We start from the raw sequence: 23,626 nt of genomic DNA, 5'->3' as shown, positions 1-23,626 counted from the left end.
ATCGGCGCCCCTTGACCTAGCTGTTTGCTTGTGCAGATTTCATTGATACCCGACCAACCTGCTTTAGAAAGGAATTGGAGGATCCATTCTACCAGACCGAACCCGAGATAAAAAATCGACATCATCACATTGTGATCACCATCATCTTCTTTGTGTTCCCCATAATAAATACAATTTCGAGAAATTTGTTTATAAATATATCTATTACTATTAATAATACATGAGCATCCTATACCAAAAAAATGAGATCATGATATAATTGCCAGTTTTCCTAAATTATCTTTCATATTATTAAAATTTTCCATATATGTTATCAATTACTACTAAGAGTCCGTTTGGATTTTGTAGAGATTTTTTAAAATAAGTGTTTTTTAAGCTATAATTTTTGTCTTTTGAAAAAACTTTTTTTTGACTTAAAAAGTGATTTTTTAGGTACTTATTTGGTCATCCAAACACCATATTAACTGAAAAAACACTTTTTATTTTTGAAAAAGTGTTTTTCTGGTCCGGCTTTTGTAACCAAACGGGGCCTAAATCTATTTCATCATATCAATGATTTTATATCATTTCAATTTCAAAATTTTTGGGAGTAGATCTCTTGTGAGACGTATCAACTCAACTCATATTTACAATATAAAGTAATACTTTAGACATAAAAAGTAATATTTTTCATAGGTAACCCAACTAAAAAATCTGTCTCACAAAATTGGCCCGTGAAACCGTCTCAAGAATTTTTGTGAAACTAAGAACATCATTTCAACTTAAAAATTGGTTAATTTCATTTTAAAATAAAACAAAATTTTTATTTTATTTACGGATCACGCGTGTATGTCACGACACACTAGCAATCAATAGCGATCAATAGTATATACTAGTGTCACAGTTATCTATCCATTTGTTGTGATCAGACATTTAATTAGTTACATCAGATTTTGTGGTGGGGATATTAATGGTTTTAGTAATTACGAACTTTGTAGATTTTTTTTGAAATTTGGATTAATTGTTGGTTACTAATTCAGTGAGTTAATATATTTGTTCTCGTGAGTTTGACTAACACGTGGTTAGACTCTTAATTACTTGTTTTTTTAAAAAAATAAATAAATAAATTTTGGATTAACTTGTGTATGAAAAATAAAGTAGCGATGAGCGATATTTGTGAAATTCCGAAATTGGTTTCACAATCCACACCAAAAAGTATTAGTAGTGATCCTATGCATACACATTGCGCTTGTAAAATAATGACTATAATTTATATAACCTAAGTGATAATATCATTTTTTTGGTTTCATTAAACACGTACATTTTATGTGGTTTTTTAATTAATTATAAAAGTGTGTGAGAGTTATGATTAAAATATATTGTATCGATAATTTAATAAATAACTGATAAAATCTGAGAAAGAAGTTAAGAGAGATAGAGAAGAAGAAAAAAAAAAAGAGATTAAAATGTTAAAGAAAAATGAGATAATTTAGTTATTTTTATCAGATGTAACTTTTTAAAAAAAAGAAAGAATGAATGAAAAAGACGTGAGGTACATGGATGTGAACATTACGTTTGTAATAGAAATATATATTTGATAGAATAAAATTATAAAATCTTGATATGATTTTATTCAATATTTTGATATCTTTTGAATCAATAAATTTCCTATTCTTTTAGATAACGCGTTGTTGATTGATATATCACAAATATTCTTATGAGTCGATTTTGTTAGACGAATATCTTATTCAACTTGACTTATGAGTGTTACTCTATATATTTATCGATCAATCAATCTCACGAATTAGATCCATGAAATTGTCTCAAACGAGACCTTATCTTAATTTATATATATTTTGAAAGTAAAGCTGTTGAGTCGCTATATATTTAGGCTACGTTTACTTTGAATGATGGAATTTTGGCAGTGATAGATTAAAGTATGATTATTAATATAATTTGATATGATAGAGAGTGGTTATGGATAAATAATAATATGTTTAGTTGGATGAATTAATTTTGGGATTGAAATTATAATTAAGAACAAATTACGATTTCACCTTTTAGCTATTATAATAATCATATGTTCGGTAAAGAAGAAAAGAAAGTGGAAGATAAAAAGGAAGGATATAATTGATTTTTTTCATTCTCTCTCCATAATATTTATAATCCCATTAAAAATTTAGGACTAAAAATCATCTCTCAATCCTATTATTAACGGGCCTAAAGATTTATACTATTTTTCAATTTTGCAAGTAAACATAGGATTAGTTGATATTATATATGTTATCCTTCATTTATCAAGGCAAGTAAACGCAGCCTTATTGAATTAATTTTATATATAATTTTTTGGTCGTCAAACCAAAATTTGTGAATTACCTGCAACTTTAAGTTGATCATCATAGATTCATAACTGGTGGGATCAAAATTAGTGATTGCAGCTCTATCATACGCCCTACAAATACATCACAACAAACAAATTCGGATAAATTTCGATCTTTCCATACCGATGGCTTTGGAATGGAATCATGTATTCTTTCGAGAATCAAGTTGTTTATTAAAAATATCGAGACTTTATTCCAATAAATTGATAGACTATAACTCAAAATTAATAAATCTCATCAGAAATAAAATGTGTAGATCTGTGTTATAACTTATAATATAGGAGGGGTATGAGGAAGAATCATTTGCCTGTTGTGCACAACACGAGATTCAACTCAATTTGAAGTAACATATAATAATTTAGTATAACAAGATTGCAAAAACTTTATATCAAAGTATTAAAACAACAACAAGTATTTGTATTACTTAAAAGCTGTAGAATGACACACAAAAAGAAAAAGGGAAACAAAATTATTTCGATCTCAATATATGCAACACTTTATGAAAACTTAATGGGCCAAATTGACTTATAGCATTTATAAGGCAATTCCACTTGCACTATCATATTCTATCTCATTTATGTATCGACATCCTAGAGAATCCCACACAAAAGAAGTTAAAACATTATACAACACACTGACAATGAAAACCATATTGCAAATGAAACCACTCCCATGGCTAACATATACTTGTCACACATTAATTACTTCACTTGTAAATTTTAAAATTTTAAACATACTGATATCAAACATGATCAGACGAAAGTTGCTCCGGCGTGATGCTATTTGTCGGTTCGATTCGTTTAAGTTTGAACGTCGGGGGTCCGTTGGAATCCTCCTCGTCATGGTAAATATAGGCCATCCCTCCATGGCTAGTCATATCCATTCCGGCCATCTCGTCTTCGCTCGAAATCCTGAGCAACCCTAATTTTTTAAGAGCGAAGAAAAGCGGCCCCATCGTCGCGCTTACCCATCCGACTATCACCAGAATCTGGATGATCTGAGCTGCCAAAAGCTTCCCTCCTCCACCCATGAACAACCCGTGCGGCCGACCGAGGTCGCCACCGTAAGCCTCATTCACATAAGCCTTCTTGGCAAATAATCCGGTGAATATTAGACCCCATGCACCGCACCCACCATGCAATTGTGCTGCTTCCAACGGGTCATCGTACTCGAGTTTCTCCGCCAACAAGTTGAACCCGATCAACACCCAAGCGGACACGAACCCACATATGATCGCGGCCCACGGGTCGACCACCGAGCAGCCGGACGTGATCGCCGCGAACCCCCCTAGCAAGCCATTGCACACATCGATCACATTCCAATGCCCAGCCAGAAGCCTCTTCCCGAACAAGGTGGTGAGGGCCGCCGTGCTCCCCGCCAGCGTCGTCGTGACGGCTGTCCTCCCGACGGCGCTCCATTGGCCGTAAAACGAACCCTTTGTAGTGTACGCCTTGTTTATCGTTAAAAACGAACCGGGATTGAACCCGTACCACCCGAACCAGAGCAAGAAAGTCCCCAACACAACTAGTGAAGAGCTGTGGCCACGCAAGGCGACGGACCGGCCACTCCGGGCGAACCGGCCGATTCTCGGACCTTCTATATAGGCTCCCCACAGACCAGCAATACCACCAACCATGTGGACCACGCCTGAGCCGGCGAAATCGATGGCTCCCGAGCCGAAGAGAAGGCTGCCACTGGTTCTTGCGGCTCCGGCCCAACCGTCACCGGACCAGAACCAATGTGAAACGACCGGGTACACAAAACCGGTTAGGAATGAAGAGTATATAAGGTATGCAACGAACTGTGTCCTTTCTGCAATGGACCCGCTAGTGATACCTAATACATGATAACATTTGCAAGAAACATTAATAAACATATATATATAAAACTTAATTTGAGAATCTAAAAAGTAGCTAACATATATATATATATATATAAATTTTCAGCTGTCCAACCAATGATGTCAACTCATCCCCGACCACTAAAACTCGGTACCGTGTTTTAGTTATGCGAAAAAAAACAACTAAAACCCGATACCGAGTTTTAGTGGTCGAAAACGAGGTGGGAAAATGTTGTTGGGCAGCTGAAAAGTCCTCTATATATATAAAATTTTTAGCTGCTTAACCAATGATGCTCAACTCGTCCCCGACCACTAAAATCTGTTACCGTGTTTTAGTTATGCGAAAAAAAAAACTAAAACCCGAGTCGGGGACGAAGTAGAAAAATATTGTTGGCAGCTGAAAAGTCCTCGCATATATATATCAGAGCTTTTAACTAATTAGTCTAATATTTATTCTTTTACCTTAAACTTTTTATAACTCTCTTTTTTTCTTATACTTAAAATCTTTTTCCCCTTTTGATGTTACTATCAAACATTTATAATTTCTTGACTTTTAGGCTTTTTACACCTAAAATATTGAAATTGTCTAGTCTAGAAATATGAGAACCAAAGCGTTGACTTTCTGCCCTATTGCATCTATTTTCATCATTAAATGCTTTAAATTTTCATTTGTGTGTGGTACAAATTTAAACTAGCTAGATATCTAATTAATTTCTTTTTCCTCTTGAGATCTGGGGTGGGTTTTACATGGTCTCGAATTTGATACTAATTCAAATTTTGGGGAGAAAGGGAGAAAAAAATATGAAAAATAAGTTTATAATAATAATAATTATTTACTTCCCAATAATTGAAATGAATTATTATAATATTATATTAAATAAAGATATATAGATACCTGCTGCAGCAATGGCGAAAGCCCATTGGTAAAGGAAGAAGCTGTAATCCGCAGAATCCGTGGGAAATTCCTTGAGGCCGAAGAAGTGTTTGCCGATGAATCCATTGGAGGGTCCGCCGAATGCGAAGGCGTAGCCGAACAGGTAGTAGCTCAGCCCCCCCGCCGCCGCGTCGAGGACGTTGGTGAGCATTATGTTCATGGTGTTCTTGGCTCGGACCGAGCCGGCGCACAGCATGGCGAAGCCGAGCTGCATGGCGAAAACTAGGTACGCGGAGAAGAGGAGGTAAGTGTTGTCGATGGCGTGTGAGGCCGTGGTGAGCTGGTCGGAGACGGCTGCGAAGCTGTTGCATATCAAGGAGGCTGCGGCCGTGGCGTTGGCGGAGCCGCCGAAGAGGGGGAGGAGGTCGCTGGCCGTGCAGCTGCTCAAGAGATCAGCCATGGCTGTGTGGAAAATGTGTGATGGGTTTCGTGCAAATGAATACTTGGGAATATTGGATTTTATAGGCAATCAATGCTTGAATTTTATGTGACAAAATTAATTTTATTTTTAGAAAATTAGAAATAAAGTAAAGGAAAATGTATTTATATATATATAGGTATTTATTTTTAAAAATTATATTGATTGGCTTAGTTGGAGTCAATGGTGACAGCGAGGTGTGGGCTCACTTCACGATTTTTTAGGTTAATAATTATTAATAATAATTTATGTGGGCAATTAATTTCCATTGATCCAAAAAAATTAGATCTTGTTTTTTTAATTTTTTCATTCTTAAAAAATGTTCATAATATTAGTAAACACAACAATATATTTCCTTTCAAAAAGATATCGTGAAAGGACAACGTTAGAGGAAAGTATAAAATTTGATTTCCGTGACACAGAAAGCATACTAAAAAAAAGAGAACAATTTTGAATCTCTTTATAATATCAAATATAGTCAACAAAAATTTATATTATATAAATTTTATTTCAAAAAAAAAATATCAATTCATTTTTAGCAATTAATTTATCTTATAATAATTTTGAGGGAAGTAATGGATCTTTATCTCTCTTATAGGCATGTAAATGTTTTTTTCTCTGTTCGTGTTTAAAGCTTTAGGGAATGCATGGGTTTGTTCGTTAAAATTAGAGATAATGTTTTTTTGAATTTATTAATCTTTCTAATTTTGAGTTTTTATCTATTAAGTTTCAAAGTTTAGCTTGCGAATACTTATAACTTTTAATTTTTAACAATTTTGATTCAACTGCTGACGTGACATTGATTAATTAGCAATTTTCTCCGTGCTAATATTTTTCAATGCAATGTCATTATTTTTTATGACACATCGATAATTTATCAAAATAATCGAAAATTAAATGTAGCGAATCAAAACTAAAATTTCAAAACTTAATGTATCAAAACCTAAAATTGAAAATTTTTTGTTGACAAAAAAAACCTATTTTCCCTCAAAATTTCAGGTTAAACTCTCGATCTCTATATCATACATTCATTGTTAGGTTATAAACTCATGGGGTGTCCATCTCAAAAGGCTTGCCTATTGGGTGGGGTTGGCTCAAGGGTTTATAACCAACTCTTTATTAGTTTAGTATTTCAATGTGAGATATTGCCGACGTCCGCAGCGGCCCACTCTAGACGGCTTTCACTCACCTTTCTGTTTGGTGGTAGCTCTTTCCTAGGTCGCCCCTTCCGGTATGCTGACTTTCAACGAGAGCACCAATATTAAATTATAAACCCATGAGGTGTCCATCCCAAAAAGCTTGCCTATTAGGTGGAGTTGCCTCAAAGATTTATAATCAACTATTTATTAGTTTAGTATTTCAATGTGAGATATTGTAATATTCATAGTGAGGGATAAAGAAATAAGCAAAAATTTCATCCTGCTTCTAAAAGTAATGTCTTGTATATTTAAAAATGAACATTTATTATTTTATATTAACTTAAAGCAGGCAAACACGTATATTATAACAACAATATCTTCAACGTAGAATCTCATTAATCGATTAGCCATGCTCGATTGCTCGGTCAAGTCAATGATGATTAAGTGAGATAGGTACGGCATAGCGTATAAAGGAGTGCGAGGCTCAAGTACTTTTACCAATTTGGATTCATTAGATTCCAATTGAATTTTTGTTATATGGTGGGCCTGATTATAATGATGTACGAATAATTTAATATTTATTGTAGCACAATCACATGTAGACAAATTGATGTTTTGTTATAATGTGTGATGAATAATCATGTAAGGCCATGTTTGGTACATGGAATAAGAGGTAAATTAATTATTAATCTCTCATAATCTTTAGTTTGGTATGATTTTACTCTTTCAAATTATCAAGGAAACCCGCATAAGCCCGCACTGTTCACACAAAAAGGGAGACTATTAATCACTTGGTGGGCCGTGTGATTGTTTTCGTAAATCTAATGATGACTATTATTTTTACTTTTATACCCTTGTGAATTTTGAATACGTCAGACTTTTGAATTGGTGGTTTTATTATTATGTTACTTTATTACTTTTTTTTAAAGAGTATTTTACTTTATTACTGCTTATAGAGAGAAAAATGGAAAATGCGGTTACTTAGAAATTCAATTTATTAATCTAATAAAATGTGAATTTACATATTTTAAAAATATAATATTGTTATTAAAATCGTCAACCCTGATTGACGATTCACTGCTTAATATTTTTAAATTTTTAAAATTTTCAAATAATTTTACTTCGTCAAAAAATATGATATTATATTATTATTCAATTATCCTAAATAGTAAAATAGTAATAACCAATGTAAAAATGAAGTAATAAGATATATTAAATAAATTAAAATGAAATAATTTAATAATATTATTTTAATAATAATAGTTATATAATGAGAAATAAATGTATTATAAATAATGGTCTAGAAACGACAAGAATAGTGACAATATTAATAAGTAATAGTAAGAAATGAATTAATAATATGTATTGTGAGATATAAGAATTTAATAAATAAAAAAATAAATTAATATAGTTTTCTAATAAATAATAGCAATGACGAGTGAGAAGAAGTAGCAAAACTTCAGCAATTATTGGTCTTTTCTACTTTGTCAGAACATAATCTGGATTAAATAATTAGTGATCACATGTTTGATTATCTTATATTCATATCTTATATTTATTTAGTCGAAAAAAGAGAAAATAAAACGTGAAATTAGGAAAAATCGATTTCATCTGTCTTTCTTAAGCAAGAGAAATTGTAAAAAAAAAAAAAAAAAATTTATTATATTTATTCATCGATTTGTAATGGTTATTAGAATTAGAGATCTTTGACTAGATAATTATTGAAAATGTATATTGGAAATAGTAGGTATAAAATAAAATTAGTGGTATTTGACTAAAAAACAAATAGAATAATGAAGAAGATCTGCATGCGAAATTTTATTATCACTCCGTTTCAATAATTGTGTCTATGTCATAATCCTAATATTACTAGAGTGCACATTACATTATACATATCAATAACATACAATATAATCCTCAGGGGCGGCCCTAAGCCCTAAGGTAGGGCGGGCCGGGCAACCGCTCAGGGCCCCACCTTGAAACGTGCCCTCGATTATTTTTAAAATATTAGTATTTAAATTAATATCTAAATATATTTAATTAATAAATAGTGATATAACAAAATAAAAAAATCGTGAATAGATTTTTATGACAAAAATTTTGCTTCAATTGAGTTAAATTACCACAAACTCTCATGATTCACTAAATCTGTTCAACTTCTATTTCCTTTCCTCATGTGGCCCTCCAACCAATTTAATTCATGCACGAAATTTTTTTTCAGAACTCTGTTGCTTCATAGGTAGACATACCGTCAAGTTTTTCTTACTTATTATTCAATTAAGTCATGTTGATTACTCAGATTGGAGATTATAAAATTGAATAATTTTACAAAATGTAAAATCTTTCTTTTCATTTTTTTTCATTTACTAATGGATTGTTGCATCATTATTTTATTAATTTATATTACACTAATTTATTAATATATCTCTCTTATATATATGTATATTTTTTGTTCGTATTTGACTTCATTATTTAGTACTATTTTACATTTTTTTACGAATTTAGTTAAATAGTTTCATTTTTGCACAAATATTTATAAAAAATGTTAAAAAATATTGACTTTGTTTAAAAAAGTTTAATAAGAGTGAATTTTAAATAATATTAGTTGTTGAATAATTTATTTTGAGAAACTACGTGTAAAACTATTTCTAATGTGCATGTTCTTTAATAATAATAACATATATATATACATATATATATATATATATATATTTATACACATTATTAACGAAAAGGAATAATATATTTAATTTCGCCCAGAACCACATTTTTTTTAGGATCGCCCCTGATAATCCTTATAATATTGTTTGATGTATTTGGCGAAAGTGGGATAAGTCGTAATTCTTTATTTATTTGAATGAAATTTTACAATTATTGCGGGTTGTAATAGACATCCCAATTATTTCTTTAATTGGTTTGCGATGATAAGTTTTTTGGCACGTGCTGTAGAGACTCGATCCAAATAACATAATGAAATAGAACTTAACACATGTAATTAAACTTAATAATAAATTTATCAGAAATAAAACAGATGCTTAAACAAAACTTAAGAATGAATTATACAACTCGATTGCATAATATCATAAAAACATAAATAATCATAAACTAAGATCAAAGGTAGTCTCTGCTCTCAGGCTCTGGTCACCAACTGCATATTGATATACCTTCTGAACAACCTGCAAACTAACCCGTTTAATGGGATGTCCATAATAAAATAAGGGACACGAGCGATACTCGCCCAGTACGTAACGTATGAGTATACGTACATGTTTTTATACATGAATGTTATGGTAAGAAGGGATCAAACTCTAGAATATCATGTTCAGACTAAATACACCACAAGTATGTGCATGTTACTCAGAATATCCAGTGAGTGCCACACATACTTCCTACGATCTTGGACTAATACCGTCTTAGGTAACCGCACACATTGCTCTGTCGATCAAATATTTGTCACACGACTTCGTTCTTGGTATGCACATGCCGCATACATAACATGACAAGATATACACGCATCATATGACATATAATAATGTAACATATAACAATGCATCACATAAACATGCATGCTCAGCTGGATATCTGAGTCAGTACTTACGTACTTTTAACAACTGGTCTAGGAGCACAATGATCTAAAATCCAAGTACATATCAAGTGAATATCATATCATTGTATCTCATCTAAAAGGCTTAACTAGTCCAATAGATAGTACTCCTTAATTATAACTATCAGGGATTCAAGTCTATATATCCCTCAGTCGTTAGCTCGCTGATGTCGAGAGCCCACGGTAGTCCCTTGCTAGTGCTTCATCCTCGATAATATGTCTGAAAACATTCAAATATACACTGAATGGCTTGAAAACCACTTGATTTTGCAATTAAAATGGGGAATTTTCCTCCAGTTTACGGACATAGTTTGGATTTTGGAATATCCAAATCGGGATCGGAAGGTCCGAGATGTACATGATTTCCACGCGTAACATCATTTTAACACCTGGATTTGGAAGATCACAACTGTTACATGTCAAAATCAAAACGACGTGTCACGAGCATCTGTGGATCTCTAGGTTAATTTGGAAGATCTAGTCGGGTTTTCGGTATACCGTATCAAAAATATTTGTATGAAAAAAATTCATATCGATATCGATATCGGAATTTCGAAATTTTGGTATGGAAAAAATTCATACTAATACCGTATAGATACCGAAAAAAATTCTATATACCAAAAAAATATATATATATCGAAAAAATTTCGGTACGGTATCCCGAAAAATCGATATTTTGGTTCAGTATCCCAACCCTAGATCCGACCGTGTTTGTTTCTTCCAAACCAGTTCGACTGGTTCCGAATTGTTTTGGGCCTTTCGGATTTTTCTGAGCTTTTTCGGTGTTGATTTTTGACTTATTAAGCTTAAGTAATAACTTCTTAAACATATTTTAACATCTAATTATATAAATCAGAACGCGGGTCACTCCATGTATTAAACGTTTTTATCCACTCACATTATGAACACATGATAGTATGATATAAATGAATTTTACAATTTTTTCATTTGACAATCATGATTGATTTACACTTTGAGGGGATTAAAAAAGAAAATTATTATTAGATATTTTGTAGAGTTAAAAACAAGACATATAACTTATTTGATACGATAAGAAAAAATATCGTCGAAGATGAGATTTAATTAGACTTGAATAAATTTATGACAAACAAGTTAAAATATATTTAAACTTAAGAGAATACATCCATTAATAAAATTATTAATTCAAGAAAAATACAATATTTTATTAATTCTCAATATTTACTACAAAATTTTAAAAGGTAAAATCTTATCATATCAATAAGTTTCAGTCGGTTAAAAGCCTAACATTGCCCGTAGTACACATACGGCCCAAAATCCTGAGACACATATAATCTAATAATAAAAATTATATATATATATATATATATATATATATATATATATATATAGAGTTTTGCTATCCTGCCCACCCACCGTGCCCACATAATGTGCCCACCATGAGGTGACACTCAACTATTGGACGCACAATTCATCACATCCAATAGTTGAGTGTCACCTCATGGTGGACACATTAGGTGGGCACGGTGAGTGGGCATGATAGCAAAATTGTATATATATATATATATATATATGTGTGTGTGTGAGTGTGTGTGCTATGTACAACTAATTTATCGAGATTATAATATATGTGTTGCTTCTAATTTGAATTAATTAGTCCACTACCATTTGAATAAATAATAATATATAATTAATTAGTGGTTACCTTATCTCATCAGTGATTATATGAATCTTATTTATTAATTAATTATATTGATATGACCAAATTTTAATCAAATGTATCGAGAGTACTGATATATGTGTGTATGATGCATGTCAAAAGTCAGATGTTTACTTTTTGGGCAATGTTTATTATCTAAATTTTCAACTCTTCATTTAATAGTACGTATATATATAAATATATATTTAAAAATAATCACTATCTAAACTAAACTTGTTCATTAGCCGCATATATAAGATTAAATATTTGAGTCCACGAAAAAGAAATTACATTGTGACATCATCTTCTTTGTGTTCCCCATATTAATAAACACAATTTCGATAAATTTGTTTATAAATATATCTATTACTATTAATAATACATGGACATCATATACAAGCAAAAAAGTTTAATTCAACATACCTCAAAGATATTACCTTATAATAGGAGATCTAACTATTAATGATTTGTCCAAATGAAATCATGATAAAATTGCTTGTTTTTCTAAATTATCTTCATATTATTAAATCATATTATTAAATTTTACTATATATGTTATCAATTACTATCAAAATCTATTTCCATCCTCCCAATTATTATATTTTATCATTTCAATTTAAAAAACTTTCGGATATCATTTCAACTTAAAAATTGATGAAAGTCATTTTAGAATAAAACAAAAATAGTTATTTTTATTTTATTTACGGATCACACGTGTGTGTCACAACTCACCTAGTGTCCCGTTAACTATCCATGTGTTGTGTTCAAAGTTCAGACATTTGTCTTAGTTACAACAGATTTTGTGGTAGATATTCGTTTTACGGACTTCGAAGATTTTTTTGAGGTTTGGATTAATTGTTGGTCGCTAATCCAGTGAGTTAATATATTTTTTCTCGTGAGTTTGAATAACATGTGGTTACAATATCAATTTCTCGTTTTTCTTTTTGAAAAAAAATAATACATTTTGGATTAACCTGTGTATGGAAAATAAACTAGTGATGAGTGATATTTGTAAAAATCCGAAATTGGTTTCACAATCCACACCAAATATAAGGTAGAGTTTGCAAACTCTAAAAATAAGTGATTTTGAAGATTATCTTAACAAATTTGTTAAAAGAATCTTCAAAATCACTTATTTTTAGAGAGGTTGCAAACACTACTAATTAGTGAACTATATATGCATACACACTGCGCGTGTAAAATAATGACTATAATACCCACATGAGTATAAGCGAGTTGGTAAGGCTTGAGGTGACGTGAGAATAAATTCTTCAGCGTTGCGGGTTCGATAATCGTGTGGAGCATATTCCCTACTGAAATATTGTGGGGTATGCTCTGGGGGTTGACCATGTTGCTCCCTCCCTCAAGTCCCTGCCGCTCGTGTACATCCCTCGATTTAACTCTTGCATGAGCTAATGAGCATCTGACTCATGTGGGATGGGGTCCCCTTTGGGGTCAACTTTTTTTTAAAATAATTACTATAATTTATTTAAGTAAAGTGATACAATTATTATTTTTTGTTTATTAAACACATTTTATGTGGTTTTTTAATTATAAATATAAATGTGTGTGAGAGTTATGCACTTATGAGTTATGGTTACAAAAATTGTATCGATAATGTAATAAAAATTGATAACTGATAAAATCTGAGAAAGAAGTTAGAGAGAGAAAAAAAAGATAAAATTTTTAAAGAAAATGAGATAATTTAGTTCTTTTATTATTATCATATCTATAAATTAAAAGAAAAAAGAAAAAGGAAAAAGAAAGAAAAATAAAAAGACCTAAAATTTTAAAGAAAAATGAGATAATTTAGTTGTTACATTTTGGGATATTTAAAGTGAAAAGAAATTTTTTTGTCATCTAACACACCAAAACGATTGTTATGAAAAGTACATACGAAATATATAATATTATAGTGCAGGTAACGAACGCATCATCAAATTGTCGCGAAGTGAGGTACATTACGTTTGTCATGGAAAGATTTGATAGAATTCAAATATAAATTCTTGATATGATTTGTTCAATATTTAGATATTTTTTGAATCAATAAATTTTCTATTCTTTAGATAATGCAGCTGTTGATTGATATATCATAAATATTTCCATAAAACAGTATTATGACTTATGAGTCACTAGTTTTATAAAACGAATATTTTATTTAATTTGATTTATGATTTATTTTTATTTTTTATGTTAAAAGTATTACTTTTGACTCTATTTATATATATAGGTCGAATTGACCAGTCTCACGAATTAAATCCGTGAGATTATGTCAGACGATACCTACTCTCAATTTATATATTTTTTAAATGTAAAGCTGTTGAGTCCCTATATATTTATTGAATTAATTTTAGACATAATTTTTTGGCCAAACCAAAATTTATGAATTATGGGTAATTAAAAAAGTGATAAAAAAGGATTTATATTTGTCTTAGACAATTGGAATGAAAAATCAAGACTATTGTAATGAATTTGAAAAATAAAAACAAAATGTGTTAATTTAACAATTTTTAATTTCGTATGAATCACACAACCCTTTTCGAATTTCATTCTTCTAGTGACTAAAATTCATAATTCGCTCATCACATAAAAATAATATGATAATTTGGGTAAGCTATCATCACTAAACAATTAATTAGTCCAGCTTGCTCTTATGTCAACCCTACGTTTAAGAAAATTCCAAGTTTGGAATAATTAAAATGTTGAAAGATTCCTTTTATGTAAAAACATTTTTGTTGAAAGATTCAAATTAAAAGATTCAAAGAATCTCAAAATGAATTTGATATACAAAAATAGAAATAAATAGAATCTATAGCTTATAAAATTAATGGCAGATGTCACACAACTGGAAAAAATAGAAAACTATTTAGTTATTTTATTAGTTATCACCTATCAACCTATATAAATTCTTTTATTATTTGTTGATTACGACTTTTGTTTATATATTTTTTAAGATGAAACCTACTATCGTTATTTTTCGACGCGTGAGAATAAATTTTTGGGTTAATACAAATCAAGTTTTTTGTGTATCGATCGCATGAATTGTTTATTTATAGTATAGCATAACAAATCTTACGTAACAATTGGATTTTAATTAGTGTGAATCTACAAAACGATCGAGCACGTCATGAGTGACGCGGTATATTTAAATCTAGCATATGGGTAATACCCAAATAATAGATCTAATGTTTCATGATTTGCCACGTCAACAATATATAATTAATTACGCCTATATGTAAAAATACGAACCGTTAGATCCATTATTGGAGTATTATCCATATGCTAGAATCTCATCTATCGAGTGACACATACCTATCGAAGCCAACTCGGAGAATTCTCGAGTTTTTTTGCAAATTTTTAAAGTTAAAATTTATCTATTAATTGAATTCAATTATTATTATAAAAATTTTAGAAATATTAATGTATATCTTTTTTTTTTTGAGAGGATAATGTATATCTTTTAGGGAACGACAATTTGTGTTTTTAAGTGATTTAAGTTACGCTGGTTCGTGTACTCTAGAGATAGAGTCTCTATACTCTAGTTTTAATAGTTTATCTTTTTATCATGCTAGGAGAACGGCTAATTAAGTAGCCAAATCTTTAGCAAATTTGAACTTTTTTCACCAAGATTTTTTTTATGGGTGTGTTGGAATGTTTTTTTTTTGGTTGGACCGACTTGTAACTCGTGACACCCTCTATTAATAAAGTCTTACAAATTTCCATATTAAAAAAAAAGACACACTTTATAACTACATTTATATCATTTATTTTTGGAAAAATTGCAATTTTCATCCAGTGTGTTTGTTTGTCATTGCAATTTTGTATCTATATTGTTAAATTTGATTTTTGGTCCTTCATCTTTCAAGTTATGAAAAATTTTAGTTCATCACTTCATCTCCGTGGAGAGTGTTGATGTGAATGCGAGCACTGCGACAACGTTTAATAAGGGTTATGGTGTTCTCACTTCATTACAAGGTGGAAAAAACAAGGACCAAATTACAAAATAAAAATAATGGAATAAAATGAAATTTGATAGAACAGTAGAAAATCCAAACGAGACTTATTCATCGGTAAAATTTCAGTTTTTTTTTCGAGATATATATGTTGTAATTGTGATTTGTGCATTGTATGCTAAATGAATGTGTGTCGGCTAAAAAAGAAGTAAATGGGAAATAATTAAATTAATTAATGGGTACATATGCAAAGTCAACTGTTTAATAATCAACTTAATAATTGATTATTAGAAATTTGAAAGATTATAGAAAATTCTTTAAAATTTTTAATTTAATTTAAATACATTTTTTCACGTAGCTAGTAACATTATAACTAGTATGAAAAAAAAATAGAGGCACAATTGTCAAACAATTTACAGATAAACACCCTTCATGTTTTGTAATAATTAAATTTAAAGAATTATGTTTTAATCAATTAAACACTCCATCAGGTCGTTGTTCTCATAAATTTTTTTTTATTTGGTGTTTTTTGGATGGAACTCTACATTGAGAGTTCAAAACTCGAAATTAAAAGAAGACAATAAAGAAACTTTTGAAGAACTTATTAATAAAAAATTAATTAAAGAAAATTGTTGTTTACATATTAAATTAAAATATTTTGAACCATGCCTCTAGAACACAGAAAAACGTCTAAGAAATATCGTTAAAGATAACTTAAATTAGAGTAACACTCATGTGAGACGGTCTCATCCATGAGATAAGTCAACCCTATCCATATTTATAATAATAAGTAATACTTTTGGCATAAAATGTAATAGTTTTTAAATAATAATCCATATAAGAGACCCGTTTCAAAAAAATGACCTTTGAGACCGTCTCATAGGAGTTTTGTCCCTAAACTAATACAAGTATAATGTTGTGGAGTCATAATTGTTTTCACAAAAATTCTTGTGATACGCGGTCTCAGGGGTCAATTTCGTGAGACAGATCATTTATTTAGGTCATTCATAAAAAGCTATTATTTTATGTCAAAATTATTACTTTTTATTGTAAATATATGTTGGATTGACCCATCTCACAAGATACCTACTCAATTATATTTATTAGAAGAACAATCGAAATGTAATACTTGAATTGTTGTACAATTTTAAAGAGTAAAATTGCACCGCCTTCACCCGCTACATTTAGTTGTACACATAATTTAGTTGATTTTGCCATTATAGTTGAAGGCTTGAAGCTTTAATTTCAAATGATACTACCAAAAATAGATAATAACTATTCATATAAACGACTTCACTTATTTTATTTTAATTTTTTTTATGACCTGGGAACCCGCAGCCGCTAGCTTTCGGTGCACACTGGATAAATTCTCGAACTAAAACAATAACCTGCAAAATACGTTATCCAGATAAATCACATTAGACAAGCTCTGTGTGATAGACAGTCCAAGAAGGTGTTGGTAGGAAGAATTGAACTTCTGACATCTGACCAAGAGTTCACCTATTCTACCAACTTGAACATCCAATTGAAAGCGATTTCACTTATTTTTTAAAATCACGTACGTTACGTGTTTACCGTGTATATAAATGCACTAAAATAACTACAACTTGTATGATGAACCGATGTAAAAACTAAGGAAAAAAAATAAAGAATTTGTAGTAAATTAATAAATAAAGTTGACAGAAATGAATAGCTTATATATGTCATGATAATGATGGTTGCAAATAAATTTAATCCCAAGAGGCTAAAATTTACTACGAATGCGACCTCTCGAGGAGGAAGTGGTCACTTTGAACAAAAATTTTAAACTATTGCTATTAATATTATAATAAGATCAAATGTCAATTTGAGAAGAGTCAAAGTTACAAACATGACGAAAACCAAGAAATTACGTACAAATCAAGCATTAATAGAAGGACATCCCATTTCAAACGGAGAAGATTCTTCTCAAGAAACAATATTATGTCCCGTCTTCAAAGTGTATCTGAATTGATAGAGTAGATGAATGTTTGACCAAAAGTCAAAAGTTTAATTCCTCATACCAACACTTTCTTGGATTAGTACTATATAGTTATCGCATCTAGTGCGTTTACCAGTCTAGCATAGTTTGGAGGCTATTGAAGTCTGGGGTTTACTCGGTGTGTACAGACAGATAGCGACAACAGGTTCCCGTCATAAAAAAATAATTTGTCACGTCTCGAGTCTCGAACCAACATGAGTGAAAATAACTATGTAGCTGTCTTTGACATTCGAAAATGATCATTCATAATTGTGTATTAACTCTTCATATTAATTCTAGCTAGCACTTCGCATCAATGGAGATGGAATCGAGGTATTACTCTCACCTATCATCATAAAGTGATGTTATCTCGACAAAAAACTAAGAATTCAAAGTGGTTTATGTGACTTTGTCTCCAAAAGTTTGAGATGTGGCTGAGTTGTCCAACGGGTCCGCCCGCCAACAAATGGGTAGAGTGCTAGCTGACCTCCCATCTTAACGGGTTGAGAAAAACCTAACCAAACTGACCCCCAAAAATTGGGTAGCAAATATATATATATATATATATATATATATATATATATATATATATATTATTTACCTATTATAAAAATATTAATATAGGTGCAAAGTTTTAGTATTGTATATATTGATGTTTATCCTTTTGTTTCATATGAATGATATGTTAATGAAAGTTATATAAGTAAAATTACAAGAAAGATAAGATAAAAATGAAAAAATACGCAAAATAATTGATTGGGTGTAATAATTTCTCACATTTAACTTCCATCTTAATAGAAGTTATTTGATTCTATAACTTTCATTGTTTACTATTGATTGTGTCAAATTGTCTAAAAAATTATCATACATAAATTTTATATGTTATTATATGAATTTTTTTCATTTCATCCATGTATTTGCAAGATTCTAATATAAATTTTTGTAATATTATTTTATTAATATTCAATATAATCGAAGATTGAATAAATGATTCAAAATGATAGTAAAAGTTATATAGTATATATTTTCACTATAATTATTTATTTATGTTGCAAAATTTTTCAAAATATTTTAAGTAACTAGAAAAATATTCAATATTATGATTGTGTTTAATAATTCTATACTCATATTATTTTGTTTATAATTATGACATTAGTTTGGACGTTGTTTAAAAAATAGTTACATTATTTCAAAGAAAATCATTGGTCACGTCAATTTATTATTGTGTAGCTTATAAACCAATAATTACATATTTCTTTACGAAAGATACATTCTAATATAAAAATAAATTACATGAGAAAAATTCAAATAGCATATTAATAAAAAATTTTTGCAACATAAATAAATGATTATCGTAAAAACTATATAGTATTTTCAAAAAATTTCAAAATATTTGAAGTAACTAGACAATTAATCAAAATTTCAATATTTATTTCAATTATTTATTATGATGATTTATTTCAAAGTTCTATGCATTTGATAATATGTTCTATACTTATATTATTTTTTCACGATTATGGTATTAATTTGGTTGTTTAAAAAATGGTTACATTATTTCAAAGAAAAACATTAGTCATCTAAATTTATTATTGTGTAGCTTATGAACCAATAATTGCTAATATCTCTATACGAAAGAAAAATTCTAATATAAAAATAAAATATCCTGCATTCTAAATTTATTATTGTGTACCTTATAAACCAATTCATTGAAGGTGAATTTTTATAATTAAATAAGAGGCTTGCGAATTGACACAATGTATTTTTAATAACAAATAAACTATTTGAAAATAATTTATTCCTTCATTGTACTTATATTGTAATAGTATGTACAAATAAATTATCATGAGAAAAATTCAAATAGTATATTAATAAAAAAATTTGGAACATAAATAAATTATTATAGTAAAAATTATGTAGTATTTTCAAAATATTTTAAGTAACTAGACAATTATTAATAATTTCAATATTTATTTCAACTATTTATTATGATGATTTATTTCAAAGTTCTATGCGTTTGATAATATATTCTATACTTATATTATTTTTTTCATGATTATTGTATTAGTTTGGTTGTTTAAAAAATGATTACATTATTTCAAATAAAAAATATTGGTCATCTAAATTTATTATTGTGTAGATTATAAACCAATAATTATTAATATTTCTTTACAAAAGATAATTCTAATATAAAAATAAAATATCATGCATTTAGATGATCAATTTAATAAATAAAATGTTATGCATATATTTATATATATACATGAATTGATATAAAAATCAATAGATTAATAAAAACGTAGCAAATTATAAACATACATTACTTTTAATAAATTTAAATAGTATGGTTAGATAACAATGATTTAAATGATTGAAAATAAAACTATCAATTATCAATTAATAATATTAGTAAAAAAGTTGAGCAAAAATCATTTATTTACAAATAATACTTTGAATATGTAAATTATTATGTGAAGGAGATATTTATTATATTTTATACTTATATATAAAAAATATTTTGTTCAAATATTTTCTCATTTTTTATGTTTACATGTATTTTTTTTAACATAATAATAGGGTTGAGTAATATGTCAATAATCAAATATTTTCATAAAGTGAATAAAATGAATAGAATAAATCATATTGTCTAATAATAAATGTTTATAATTTAAAAGTTAATATAAAATTATCTTTATTATAATTGTTATCTTTAATTTTTAATTGGTAAAAGAAAATAAAATGTTAATTAAATATTATAAATTTGGAACGAATATTAAAATCATAATCAAAACTATTAATTAATAATACATGAAATTATCATATATATAATAATGATTAAGAAAAAATTTATTTAATATTATCAGATATAATTATTAATTAAAAAATATTATATTTTAAAATATAATAAATAAAATAACAGATAAAATTTTTGTTAAGACAAATTTTTTTATATATTTCTTCCTAATATATCTACATATACTACATGTAAGTGATAAATAGATCGATGCATTTGAATGTAATGACATAATAATTAATGTATTGCGCTGAAATTAACTACTATTAAAATTATGTTAAGTTATTTAAATTTAAAAATAAATTATAATTTAAAAATGAAACTTTTTTTGTAGTGGCGTAAATTGAAATTACAACAAAAATATTGAAATAAATTGGTATATAAAAAAATCAATATAAAACATTAAATTTAGAAGTATTAATAATACGAAGATAATTATTGAAAAATAAATCTTAAAACTTAATTCACAACTATCAAAAGAAACTTAACATCCAAACATAAGATTTTTAACTACTATTAGAAAAATAATACATCTCAAAAAAATAGATTATTTGATTATTAATACTTATTTTATTCCTATTACAATATGAGTAAATTTTAATTTTATATTATATCTAATATCAAAACTATTTTGTTAAAATATTTTCTCATTTTTTTGCTTGTTAAATTACAACATTTATTATCAAAATTCAATTCGATATAATTTTGAAGGGTTTTTAATTCAAATTCATTATTATTATCATTTTTCATTATTAGTATCATATTTAATTCAATTATATAACTAATTGGTCATAAAATAAGTGATCTTAGTACGGAGCACATGCATTTTACTAGTATATATATATCCTGACAAAGGCAAAAATAAATTATTATAAATAATATATACACATTTCAAAATCCATCAATTGATAATTATTTTGTTAGCCAAAATGCTAAATTCAGAACTGTGAATATAACAAAAACAATATAGCAAGATTAAACAATGGAGTAATAGAACGAGTGTGTGAACACTATGAAATAAACAGCTAAAAAAATACGGTGTCCTTGAAACAGATTCGTCCCCTCAGGTATGTGCTTCGAGGATCAAGACAAACGACTGTTTCCTAGGATACAACGGCTAAAATCTTGTAAACACCTAGCACGAAGGTACTACACTGACGAACTGAGGATGCACCTTCACTTTATCACGAATCGATCAAAAATAAAGAGAAAAATATAGAGATAAAGCTTCGAAATTTTGGTGATCAAGACGGACGATTGTTACCTAGGATATAACGGCTAAAACCTTGTAGACACCTAGCATGAAGGTACTGCACCGACGAACTGATGATGTATATGGACTTTATTATGAATTGAGCAGAAATAGAGAGCAGAAAATAGAGAGAAGCCTTCGAAATGTTGGTGTGTTTGAAATATTGGAGACTACCATTATATATAGGCACCCAGGTGCCATATCAACAGTCACATGATGTCATATGATAGGCCAAAGCTTGCTCAAATGAAGCACCAACAACCAAGCAGGTGGTTGCTCAGATGAAGCACCAACATCCAAGTAGATGGAAGGTCACATCTAGAGAAAATAGCAAAAGCCGGGTGAACTTGGTGGGCAATTTTGCCTTTATCGGTTCGACATTCGACGCACCGAGGTTGCACTCATACGCTTGTACACATGTCAAGCCTTTTTCAGTGCAAATTGGGCCCTTGATTTGCACCCCCTTTTTGTAACGCCCAAGATTCGACGACTATCTTCATTGTATCAAGACGGGTCTTTTCAGCGTGCTTATGTCCTCACTCACACGCGTTAAAAAATCATATCTGTTACACCAATCACTTCTTGACATGTGTCTCTTATCTCACTACATCAAAGACAAAGTTCAATTTCTCTCTCCATCTAACACATGTCAATAAGTAATTGGTGTGACAGAAAATGTTACACTAATTTGTAACAGATGGTTTTTCCCCTCACACGCACCCCGGAAAACTTCCCAGGGGTCACCCATCCTAAATTGTCCCAAGTCAAACACGTTTAAATTTGGATTTCTTATGTGATGAGCTCCCACAAAGAAGATGTTCATTCGTGATATAAGTGTGCATATCAAATCATATGTACCTCTTATTCCGGTGTGAGATCGGTTCATTCATGTCACCCGTCACTCATTCATTGGTGGGGTACGGCTTCCATATTTCAGGTATTAACCCCACCCATATTGCGGACTATGTACTGCCCTAGGACCTTTGACTTCGGGTGCACCTTCGCAGGGGAGTGCGAGAGAGAGTCTCTTGACCAATCATTTTTACACCTTCATAAAACGTAACACAATATAAGCTCACATATGTCATGCTTATTTTTCTTTGGGAGACACTCATTTATTACACACTTAACCATCCACTTTAACAAGCCCAATTACTTATCCAATTTTTCATTCACATGAAACCCAAACACAACAAGCTAAGTCTAACGTCCAACATATTTTTCATCAAGTATAATAATTAATAAACCATTATAAATAATACGAATAATTTAAAACTTATCAAAGCGTGAGGATTATGTGGTTTGATATTTTTCAAGAACAACAACTATTCGACATGCGTGATCCTTCCCTTTCCTTGGAATGTCAGTATCAGTTTGTCTTCCAGACTGGACTTCTCGGATGGAGACCATACATTCCAATATTCCATGCCTTGACATCGAATAGGAAATAAAACTTCACTGGCATGCGACAATGGTTGAGGAGATTCATTTCCATCAAATCTGGTACTTGGGACGTAGCCTGCTTGCAGAGATTTCTTTAATTAAATGGTAAGCTGGTGATCTCGACTGTCATAATACGATATTATGAAATCCAGTAGTAGCTAGGAGCTCTCTAATCCCCGAAAATGAAGAAAGCCTTTTCCAATAGTAGCCCTACT

General features: G+C 29.6%; 1 protein-coding gene across 1 annotated transcript; it reads right to left on the bottom strand.

Annotated features, from left to right (window-relative positions):
- Positions 1-2,820: 2,820 nt before the first annotated feature.
- Positions 2,821-5,579, bottom strand: LOC140863332 (ammonium transporter 1 member 2-like). The gene is made up of 2 exons (XM_073266689.1): positions 5,096-5,579; positions 2,821-4,196 (listed from the first exon to the last, which is right to left on the bottom strand). Exons 1-2 carry the CDS (start codon positions 5,532-5,534, stop codon positions 3,103-3,105), a joined length of 1,533 nt encoding a protein of 510 aa, XP_073122790.1. The 5' UTR covers positions 5,535-5,579; the 3' UTR covers positions 2,821-3,102.
- Positions 5,580-23,626: the final 18,047 nt, after the last annotated feature.

The sequence above is a fragment of the Henckelia pumila genome, chromosome 4 (assembly GCF_033568475.1).
Source record: "Henckelia pumila isolate YLH828 chromosome 4, ASM3356847v2, whole genome shotgun sequence".
Classification (NCBI taxonomy): Eukaryota; Viridiplantae; Streptophyta; class Magnoliopsida; order Lamiales; family Gesneriaceae; genus Henckelia; species Henckelia pumila.
The sequence above is the reverse complement of the archived record's forward strand: the minus strand, read 5'-3'. Positions and strand labels throughout refer to the sequence as shown.

Bases quoted from the DNA above. Each gene is read 5' to 3' on its own strand.
- LOC140863332 (XM_073266689.1), bottom strand. From the start codon at position 5,534: ATGGCTGATCTCTTGAGCAGCTGCACGGCCAGCGACCTCCTCCCCCTC. The intron at 4,197-5,095 runs GTATCTATATAT...ATCATGTATTAG, and splicing joins TTTCGCCATTGCTGCAGCAG to GTATCACTAGCGGGTCCATT.